General features: G+C 48.4%; 1 protein-coding gene across 1 annotated transcript; it reads right to left on the reverse strand.

The window, feature by feature from the left end:
* Positions 1-368: 368 nt before the first annotated feature.
* Positions 369-5589, reverse strand: LOC118755241. Its single transcript, XM_036490088.1, has 2 exons — positions 4294-5589; positions 369-484 (listed from the first exon to the last, which is right to left on the reverse strand). Exons 1-2 carry the CDS (start codon positions 5296-5298, stop codon positions 467-469), a joined length of 1023 nt encoding a protein of 340 aa, XP_036345981.1. The 5' UTR covers positions 5299-5589; the 3' UTR covers positions 369-466.
* Positions 5590-11480: the final 5891 nt, after the last annotated feature.

Consider the following 11480-nt stretch of genomic DNA (forward strand, 5'->3'; position numbering starts at 1 on the left):
AGGCTAATGATTTATGTTGATTGCATTATCGGCTGCTGCTCCGAACATACTCCCCGCGTTGAAAGGTCAGGGCTTTCAACAGTATCGTTTACTGGAAGGACGCACAGCTTGTTCACTGCTCGACGGGTTGTTCCACTAGACGTGCGTAAAACTGCCACTCGTACTACACCATCAGCTCCAGGGATAACCTCGATTACACGGGCCAGGGGCCACTTCAGAGGCGGTGAGTTTTCGTCCTTGACGCATACGATATCGTTCACTTGAATGCTGGCCTGAGGTGTGCGCCACTTCGCTCGTTGCTAGAGGAGAGTGAGATATTCTCGACTCCACCGATTCCAGAAAATTTGGTGCACGTGAGCTGCGCGCTGCCATCGGTCAAGACGATTACAATTTAAATGTCTCAGGTCAGGTTCAGGTAGAGCTATTAGGGGACCACCAATCAGGAAATGCCCTGGCGTCAAGACGTCTAAATCCTCTGGATTTTCTGAAAGTGGTACAAGAGGACGAGAATTAATAACAGCAGCGATTTGACATACCAGAGTGCGCAATTCGTCAAAGCCAAGAAGTGAAGAGCCAACCGAACGATGCTTAGCTGTTTTTACGGCTGCTTCCCACAAGCCGCCGAAGTGCGGCGAGCGGGGCGGGATGAATCGCCAATCAAACCCATTGTTGAGACAGTGGTTATGGACCTCGCTGCGATGCTCCTCGCTTAAAAATAGGCGTCGCAAATCACTCAACTCGTTTCTTGCGCCTACGAAGTTGGTTGCATTATCTGACCAAATGCAGCTGGGTACGCCACGAGTAGCAACAAATCTCTTTAGAGCGTCGATAAAGGCGCTGGTCGATAAGTCCTTCACTAACTCCATCCAGACGGCTTTTGTTGCGAAGCAGATAAAAACGCTAACGTAACATTTTTGAGGGGACTTGTTACGCATTTCTGGCTTATAATAGAACGGCCCACAATAGTCTACACCAGTGACAATAAAGGCGCGTGAGGCCGCAATGCGATCCTTAGGCAAGTCAGCCATGATGTGCTCGACGAGTCGCGGTCTCGATTTACAACATATAATGCATTTACCGAGGGCGTGGGCGACAGTTTTTCTGCCACCTATGGGCCAGTATTGCAAGCGAATGGCTGCAAGTAGTGACTGCGGCCCTACATGATGATGCTTGTGATGAAAATGTGCAATTATGGAGAACGTCAGCGGATGATTCTTTGGTAGAATACACGGGTGACGCGCTTCAAAGCCAAGAGGTGAATGCCTCAGGCGACCGCCAACTCGAATCAGACCGATGTCATCTAAAAATGGTGATAATGAAGAGATGCTGCTAGATGATGAGACACACCTCTTATTTTTCAGAGCGACGTAATCTGACCAAAGCTGCGCTCTCTGAACGATGCGAATTAACAACTGAACCCCATGATGAATGTCCCGAGACGTGAGCTGCGACGTCCTTGGCAATTTTTTTATATTGATAAATTTGCTTACGTAACCAAAAATACGCTGCATTTTGCCAAACGAGTTGATGTACTTAAATGAAAGAGATACGTCGGGTCGATCATTTGATGTGAGTAATACCTTTTGACGAGTTTCCAAAAGCTTGGTTTGTGGTTCGCGAAATTCAGGCCAGCTGATTTCTGCTTTGTGCAAGAATATTGGACCGTGCATCCAAAGAGCTGATTGCAAGAGCTCTCTTGGTGCGGCCCCTTTGGATAGGATGTCTGCTGGGTTCATGGCTGTAGGAACATAGTGCCAAGTCATCCCCTGTGTAAGCTCCTGTATAGCACATATTCGATTAGCGACGAAAACGTTAAATTTTGAAGATTCTTCCTGCAGCCATGATAGAACGATCGACGAATCTGACCAACAATAGAAGCGGCAGTCAAAAACCTTCATCTTGGCTATCTCACCTACTAACTGCGCAAGCAGAGCGGCAGCGCTGAGTTCCAACTTGGGCACAGTCAGAGTTTTCAGTGGAGCAACGCGTGCCTTTGAACATAGCAACTGTAATTGGACGTTGTTATCCTTAGTTGAGCGAGCATATACACAAGCGCCATATGCTTCAAGGCTAGCGTCGCAAAACGCATGAATTTCAAGCGCGGCTCCAGGCTGTAATACATAGCGCGGAAATGACGAATGTTGAATGTTGACGAAATCTTCACAAAACGTAGAACAGGCTGTATCCAGTGAATGGGGCAAGCTTTCATCCCACGCGAGCTTATCCCTCCACATTCGCTGTAAAAGAATTTTCGCCCTTGTCAGAGTGGGGCCTAGTAGGCCAAGTGGATCGTAAAAACGAGCTATGGTAGCTAATACAGAGCGTTTGGAATTTCTGCCAGATCTGATCGGCGAAAACGAAAACAACAGAGTGTCTTTGAACGGATCCCAGACTAGTCCCAGAGCCTTGGTGATATCACTGCCGTCATCGAATTTGAGAAAGCTTTCTCTTTCTGTTTGGGGAATATCGCCGAGAACATCAGGGCTGTTGGAGCACCATTTCCGTAATTGGAAATTACCTCGAGAAAGAAGACCTGTTGTTTGCTGCATAATGTTTCGCACTTCCCGCACTGAATTGCCACCAGATATCATATCATCCACATAGAAGTCTCGAAGAACGACCTTTGAACCCAGGGGATATGCTGATGATTCATCAAACGCGAGCTGATGCATGGCCCGAATAGCCAGAAATGATGCAGGCTTAGTTCCATAGGTCACCGTATTCAACTTGTACACGCGTAGGTCATCTTGTGGAGAGTCACGCCATAGTATACACTGGAGCATGTCGTCTGGTGCAGTGACTCGAACGCATCTATACATTTTGCAGATGTCTCCAGTAAGTGCGACGGGAAACGATCGAAATCTAATGAGGATGTTGAAAAGCTTCGGTTGTATTGTTGGACCTGACATGAGCAGATCGTTCAGCGACAAGCCCGAAGTTGTAGCTGCAGAGCCATCAAATACAACTCTCAGCTTTGTTGTAGTGCTGTCATCCTTGATGACACAGTGATGTGGAAGGAAAAACTTACAGTCATGAACATCCTTACTGGAGACTAGTGACATGTGGTTGAGATCCAAATATTCGTTAATGAATGCCACATATTGTTCCTTGAGCTGTGGATTGCGAGTCAGTTTTCGTTCAAGACTGCGAAAGCGATGTAGTGCCTGTAAATACGAATCACCTAGTGACTCCACGCTACTCTTCATCGGCAGACGCACGGAATACTCGCCTGAAGACAGACGCGAATAATTTTGCCTAAAGTGCTCTTCGCAGTCGAGCTCTTCCTTTGTTGTTTTAGCGATTGGCTCAATTACATGGTCGATTTCCCAAAAACGACGCACTAAATAATCTAGCCGAGTACTACAATCAATGTCAGTAGATGACCGTTGACGTGCGACGAAAGATGAGAGTTTGGGCGTTTGTTGTCCACCACCGGACAGCACCCAACCAAACCGAGTTTTTTGAAGCAATGGCAGCCCAGGCGCCAACTGAATTTGGCCCACACAGAGAAGTTCGAAGAAGAGTCCTGCTCCTATAAGCAGATCAATACGCTGTGGTATGTTGAAGTTGGGATCAGCCAGCTGGATGTTGGAGGGAAGTCGCCAATTAACGGTGCTCACTGTAAGGCCAGGTTGACTTTCAGTGATCGTTTGTGCGACAACAGCAGTAATCGTCGTCGAGAAATCAGAAGTCCGCGACTTCAGTACGAGATCGACCGAGTATCCCTCCGTTGAAAAGTTGACGTCGCCAATGCCAGATACTCCAGCGAAGGTTTTGGTTTTGCGCAGCTGCAGCTGGTTTGTGAAACGAGAGGTGATAAAGTGCAGCTGTGAACCAGAGTCTAACAGCGCACGACAAGGTACGAAAGTGCCGGCACGATTTTTTACAAAAATTACCGCAGTGGCTAGAAGCACAACATCAGATGGAGAAGTAAGGGCCTGGGACGAGGCAGATAAGGCTGCAGTCATGGCATTAGGTTGGGCTGTAGCGGATTTCAAAGTTAAGCCTTGAGGGCTGGTGGCAGTTGGAGCAGAGCGCTCAAAGTGCAAAAGTGTATGGTGCTTTGCTTGACAGTTACGACAAGACCCCGATTTGCAGTCGCGCATCTGATGACCTTTTTTTTAGAAAATTGAGACATAGAGCGAGTTGTTTAACCTCGTTTTGGCGGAGGTTTGGCGACAGATTTGTAAAGCGAGGACAATGGTATATCAGATGCTCATGGGATCCACAAAATACGCAACCGCCCACTGAGCCACCAGAAGCAACAAATGATTTTCTTTGGTTGGTACTCACGTTTTTACCAGATTTACCAGCTTGACCAACTGGTGTTTGCATAACGTGTTCGACGTTTTCGAGCGTTCTACAGCGCTTCTCCAGAAAGGTAGATAACTGGTCCCACGAAGGTAGTTCGTTTGTCGGCGAATTCTCCTCCCATTTGGATTGAGTCGCTTTGTCTAACTTCTGTATTAGCAGTTGTACAATGATACAGTCGGATATTTGCTCCTTGGACCCAAGCGATTGCAGTGCACGTATGTGAGCGGTGACTTTGTCAGTTAGTTCTCGTAGCCTGCCTACTGACCCATCTGCTTTGCCCAGCCCGAAGATCTCCCTGATGTGTGCCTGAAATATAAGACGCTTGTTATCAAAACGCTTATGCAAAAGATCTAATGCATTTTTATAATTAGCCTCATTTATTTCTAGAGAACGTATGGTATCCAGCGCTGCACCACTCAGGCAGGAACGTAGATGTTGAAGCTTGTCGACCGGCGTAAGGTCGCTATCCTTGTCGATGACAGATACGAACATGGAGAAGAAGTTTGTCCACTCAGTATAGGCACCAGTGAACTTTGGCAGTGTAAGTAACGGCAAGCGTGATCGGTTGGTGTTCACTATAATTGATTGCGACTCATTGGCGTTAACCCTGAATGTGGAGCATAGCTGAGGTGCACTACGCTTTCCAATTTCACGCTGCAGAGTGGATCTGAGGTTAACTAAAGTGGAGTCGAATTTACCAGGTAGATCGCTGCAAATTGAATCAAAATCCAATTCCTCCAAGCTTGTGTGCGCACCGTTGAAACTTGACTTCAGTTCCCCCAATGAGTCCAGTAGTGCCGTCAGAGCGTATTCGTCCATCCCGTGCAGCTTATCACTGTCCATCTCGGCAGCTATTCGCTCAAGCCGGTTGAATATTGCTTTTGTTTTTAACTTAAAAAAGCTAACTCGATCTGTGGCCACCTGTTCATTTGATTGAGCAGCATTTTCGCTACCTGGAGTACCATTAGCTGGGTTAAGTGTCATGATGGATTCAAGTCGAATTTATATCGGCAGCGCGTGATGTGTACTACACTCGGGAAAAATCGTAACTGGAAACCGTTACGTGGGAAATGAACAGAAATAGCGGCTCACAAAATATGCTGAAGACGTAAGCTAACAGTTTAACTGTTTCAAGATCACGCTACAAGTTTCACAAAGTTCCGTGCTCTTGAATAACGGATTCAAATTTTCGGCTATAGGCGTATACGAGTATATTATTATGTACAAAGCGTTATGCACACAGTTTAATCTCCCAAATATCGAAAAGTACAATTCCACCAAAAAACGCACGGCGATCACGTCGGGGTCACCAAATGTTGAGCTGCAAAGCTTTTTTTGCAGCTATTGAACTTCAAATTAACAAGAAAAGGTCAACACCTTTGATTTCTTGAAACAACTTAATTTTTATTTAATTTTTGATTTCGAATTCTAAACGATGATGTTGCCTACCTGGCGGTAGGTATAAAACGCCCCCCTAATCCAGGGTGTCATGCGTCACCGTGCCCATTGGATGGTTTGCAGTCAGGGGGTTTTCCGACTGTATTCTAACGGCGCCTCCCGGATACCTGTCCGCCTCCGGGAGTAACGGTGGACTTACCTCAGCATGGGGCTCTGCTGAGGCCGACCGTTTTTCCCCTTACCCATATTTTCGGTCGCCGAACGGTTTCGGCTCAGTAGGCGACCAACGAACCAGAAATGATGAACTCAAAAAATGTAGCCCCGGATCCCTGCACGGGTAAAAATGCCGCCGACGGACACGGCGTTAAAGTCTGTCTAAAAACGACATCTTCGGTAGCCGCTGGAGCGGTCCCGAAGGAGCCTAAACGGCTAACAATACTAAATGTTGCGCCCGGCGTCAGTAGCAACAAACCCCTGGTGGGTAGTGGTCAACTGGCGTCTGGGTTGCAAGCGGAGCCTGCACGGCCAATTGACCTCTCGTGCCAGTCGTCCACATCTCTGGAAGCTGCGAGTACACCCCTTGAGGGCAGCTCCAAAGCGGCGCCGGGAGAAGGCGATACTGGCACCCGGAAGTCCTGCACGGACAGCACCACCGACCGCAAGCCCCTTGAGGGTAGGAAGTCGGATCAACGCAAAGGCGTCCCAGGTCCCAGTGGTTCGAGGACCAAAAAAGAAGTCCGACCAGCAGTCAGGGCGAAAAGGGACAGAAGAGCCGCTTCTAGACTACTGAGGAAGTTCGGCAATGACCCGGTTCCCGAGAGTATGAGGGAAGTGGTTGAGAGGGCGAGGGGCGTTCTCTCCGAAAGTCGTGAGCGACCTCAGGAAGGAAATGCCGCCAACAAACCTGCACCCACTCACTCTCGTCCTAGGGAGCTGGGCAGCAAAAGGCAAAGGTCAGCAGATAACGTGGATGCTGCTCCTAAGAGGCCCAAAACCTCTAACGCTAACAGCCCTCTTAACCCTCCAAGGGCTCTGAGGGCTTTCAGTGATGTGGCCAAGGACCACTTGATCCTGGCGGTTATGGATAGGGGGCACCCGGAAGGAAACCTGACGGCCGACAACTGGAGGTCCGTCCTGGTGGGTCTCTGCCGGGTGTACAAGGAGATTCTCCGGAAAAATCCTGGCCCTGCGCCAACTGTCCGCGATGCTGGTCTCTACCAAGGCCGCATCAAATTAGTTTCCTGCGCTGATGAACGGTCGGCGCGACTTTATAAGGAAGCAATTTCTTCTCTTGGGGAACTGTGGCCCAGCGCTGACTTGGTGGCAGTGCACAGGGATGAAATCCCTTGTAAGCCGCGAGCCAGAGCCTGGGTCCCAGAGGAACCCTCGAGTCCTGAGGAGATTCTGGATATCATCCAGGTCTCAAATGATGCACTACCAGCCCTTGATTGGAAAGTAGTGAAGGTCAGCGAGGTTAGGGAGCAGCAGCGTTACATCACCTTGGTGATAAACGAGGAGTCTCTCCCGATCCTTGCTGACTGCAAGGGAGTAATTAGCTACGGCTTTTACTCCATTACCCTCAAAACCCAAAAAGGGAATGAGGGTAAAATGATAGAGCCGGGGAACACCGAGGGTGAACCCGAGGCTGGCAATCTTCCGCCTAAAGGCGGCCCTATATCTGGAGCAGAAAACGCCTTGAGCGGTCCTGCTTCTAACCAAGAGGTCCAGGAGGTTCTCGAGGCCACTTGCCCGGTGGTAAGGTCAGACTCGGCAGCGGAAACAGATAGCGATACGCAATCTGTTTCTGGTGACGGATCGGTACTTAACCGGTGGACGAGGGAGTTCGGGAACCTGCTTCTGACGTCGGACTCAGAGGACGCCGATGATACCATCGTTGAGGCGTTCGATAGAACCCCGCCAGAAGTGATGGACGGGGACGATATTTTATAAGCTGTGGATGAAGGTTCTACAAATAAACCTTCATCACTCTAAAGCAGCTTCTGCAGCTCTGCTCCTGCACCTCAGTGATAGAGGGGAGGAGCTAGTTTTTGTCCAAGAGCCCTGGGTTGTTAAGCACAGGGTTTGTGGACTTAATTCTGATGCTTACCGCATAGTGTCGGCACCTGTGGCAGGTAAGATCAGGGCATGTATATTAATCAAAAAAAGTATTTCTTATAATTTACTCACACAGTTCAGCGATGAAGATACGGTGAGCATCTCTGTGGAAAGCCAATCCACAACACTCTGGCTGGTCAGTACATACATGGCCTACGATCGCCAAGACTGCCCTCCCGCTCGGTTACTGGACGTGGTGAAAGAGGCCAACTCGAGGAAGTTTCCCATAGTCATAGGAGCCGATGCGAATGCGCATCACGCGGTATGGGGATCTACCGACATCAACCCGAGGGGTGAGTTGTTACTTGATTTTATATTATTATATAATCTAGCCATCTGTAATATTGGTGATAAACCCACTTTTGTAACCTCAAATAGGAAGGAGGTATTAGATATTACCTTATCGTCTAGCGCTTTCTTTGAGAGTATTAGGGAGTGGAAGGTACTGAGCGACCATTCATTCTCTGATCACATGTATCTCTCATTTGTAATCTCCTTTGAACTTCCGGCCTCGGTTGCTTACAGAAACAAGAGACGTACTGACTGGACTAAGTTTAGGAAAGTACTCTCGGGGAATTTGCTCAACAAGGCTTCTCTCAGTAAGCTAGGCTTACTGTCTCCACCTGATGAAGCGGAGCTTTCTCTCGCAAACCTTGCTTCTCTCGGTGAGTTAGGCTCATCGGAACAAATTGAAGAAGCCGTTGATTGCATTACCGAAGCCTGTAATTCGGCCTTATCTGCGTCCTGCCCACTTGTACTTCCGAGAGGAAAGAAGAAGCCACACTGGTGGAGCAAAGAAATCGCCTCTCTAAGGAAGGAAAGCAGGATACTCTTTAATGCGGCAAAGCGCGATGGTTCTTGGGCTGCATATAAGGCAGCCCTGAAGAAATTCAAAAATGCCACCAGGAAAGCCCAAAGGGACTCCTGGAAGGATTACTGCGATAGCATAGAGGGTCAGTCGGAGGGAAATCGCCTGCGAAAGGTGCTCGCGAAAAGTCCGACGAACCCGATGTATATTCAGAAACCAAATGGTGACTGGACGTCATCTCGTGAGGAAATGCTTGAAGTCCTAATGAACGCGCATTTTCCAGGATGTACTGCGGAGCCCAACACCGCGGCTATTATCTCTGAACGGCCGTTGACTTCAGCGGACTTCATTGATGTACAAAGGGTAGACTGGGCCATAAAGTCCTTCCAGCCCTACAAATCTCCAGGTATGGATGGTATCTTCCCTGCCCAACTTCAGTCAGCATCTGACGTGTTATGTCCGATACTTGTCTTAATCTATAAGGCTTGTATCAAGCTTAGTTTCATACCCAAGGGTTGGACCCTGGCGAAAGTTGTTTTTATTCCCAAGGGAGGTAGACCCTCCCACGTTAAACCAAGTGACTTTCGACCGATAAGCCTTACTTCTTTCTTTCTCAAGGTTCTGGAAAGACTTGTAGACTTGCAGATCCGACAGGAAATTGATGTAAATAATCTCTCTAGCTGTCAGCACGCCTACTGGAAAGGTAGATCTGTGGATACAGCTTTGCATAGTATTGTCAGCACCATTGAAAAGACTCTCGCTTTTAAGGAATTTGCACTAGGCGTGTTCCTGGACATCGAGGGTGCCTTCAATAATGTTCTCCCGGGAGCGGTCCTTCAAGCCCTAGCTCGCCTTGGGCTGGATCACCCTATGGTTGAGTTTGTTCGTCGCCTCTTAGGCAGTAGAACTATTTACTCGGAGATGGGGGAGGTATCTATAACAAGATATGCGAGTCGCGGAACCCCACAAGGCGGTGTTCTCTCCCCACTTCTTTGGAATCTAACTGTGGATACCCTGCTGTCACGGTTGCAAGGCACAGGTTGCCAAGTCATTGCTTACGCGGATGATCTTGCCCTGACGGCAATTGGTAAGCACCCCCAAGTTCTATGTGACTTAGTTCAAGGCGCCTTACGCGTCGTGGATACCTGGTCCAAAGAAGTAGGAGTTAGTGTCAATCCGGCAAAAACGGCCATGGTTCTGTTTTCAAAGAAAACGAAAGCTGTCCGGCTACAACCTCCTTCCTTGAACGGTATCGTACTGACTTTCTCGGAGGAGGTTAGATATCTGGGCGTTATTCTTGACAGAAAGTTAACTTGGCGGCGCAATATAGAAGAGCGCTGCAAGAAAGCTATAACTGCTATGTATGCCTGTAAATCGGCGATTGGGAAAAAATGGGGATTGAAGCCTCATATTGTGAACTGGATGTACACAGCGGTTGTGCGTCCCATTCTATTCTACGGCATAACGGTTTGGTGGCCGTCCGTAGATAAATCTACAATAAGAAACAAATTAACAGCGGTCCAAAGGGTGGCGTGCATGATGATCACGGGAGCGTTACCATCGACGCCGACTAAAGCCCTAGAGACCTTGCTTCACTTGCTACCTGTGGACCTATATGGTAAACTGCAGGCAAGCTGTAATGCTATTAGATTAAATGCGCTAATCAAATGGAGTGACACGAGGTTTGGGCACTCTAGGATCTTGGAAAATCTTCCAGATGACTTTAGGCGCCTGGACTACACAGTCCCGTCTACGGGACTAAAGAATTATTTCCGGACAAGGATCCCCTCAAGGGAAGAATGGGAGGAGGATTCGGTCCTGATATCGTATTCTGACTCAACAGCCATCTACACTGATGGCTCCAAGTTGGATCTGAAGGTAGGAAGTGGGGTATACTCGCAAGAACTCTCACTTAGCCTCAGTTTCCGTCTGCCAGATCTATGCAGCGTTTTTCAGGCTGAACTAACAGCAATAAATGAAGCTGCAAGCTGGCTGATCGATTCTCTAATTAATCTGAAGGCGGTAACAATCTTATCTGACAGCCAAGCGGCTATTAAAGCACTTAATAGTGACAAATCTACGTCGAAGGTTGTCTTGGAATGTAGACGTACTCTTAATGAACTGGCAAGGTGTTACGTCACTAATGTTGTGTGGGTGCCAGGCCACAAAGACATACCAGGAAACTGTACTGCAGATGAACTAGCAAGGAAAGGAACCTTGTTGCCTGCAATCAGTACAGCCCGTAATGTGGGCATTCCGCTATCTTCTTGCAAGCTCTGGCTTGAGAATAACTTCGTCGGACAGGCTAATAAAAGATGGTCTGCGGAGCCTACTTGCAGGATAGCAAGACATATCTGGCCTAAGCTTGACAAGCGTAGATCTCACCCTCTTCTCCACTTGGAGCGACCACTGTTGCGGCATGTTATTGGAGTTCTCACCGGGCATTGCCTGATGGGAATCCACGCCACTAGAATGGGTTTGCAGTCAAACGACTACTGTCGTAGCTGCCGCGATGAGGAGGAAATCGAAAGCGTGGAGCACTACTTATGCCACTGTCCTGCTCTGGCTAGAGCTCGCCGATGCTCGTTCCTCCATTATTCTTTTGAATGTCTGGCCGAACTGGATTCAGCCAGTGTCTATGACTTTGTGCGCTTTATCAGAGCAACGAAGTGGTTCCACTACTAGGGTAAGAGGAGGGACATATGGAGTCTCTTATACGGCATCACAACGGGCCCTTGGTGGCCTAAGTGTGCTCTTTTCCTGAGGGATTAGGGCAGCCGAGTTAACCTAACCTAACCTAAACTATAAAAATGCACCTATGCCGCTGCTGAGCTGCTGCTCAGTT

This window comes from Rhagoletis pomonella, unplaced genomic scaffold (assembly GCF_013731165.1).
Source record: "Rhagoletis pomonella isolate Grant_MI unplaced genomic scaffold, Rhpom_1.0 Rhpom_scaffold_05707, whole genome shotgun sequence".
Classification (NCBI taxonomy): domain Eukaryota; kingdom Metazoa; phylum Arthropoda; class Insecta; order Diptera; family Tephritidae; genus Rhagoletis; species Rhagoletis pomonella.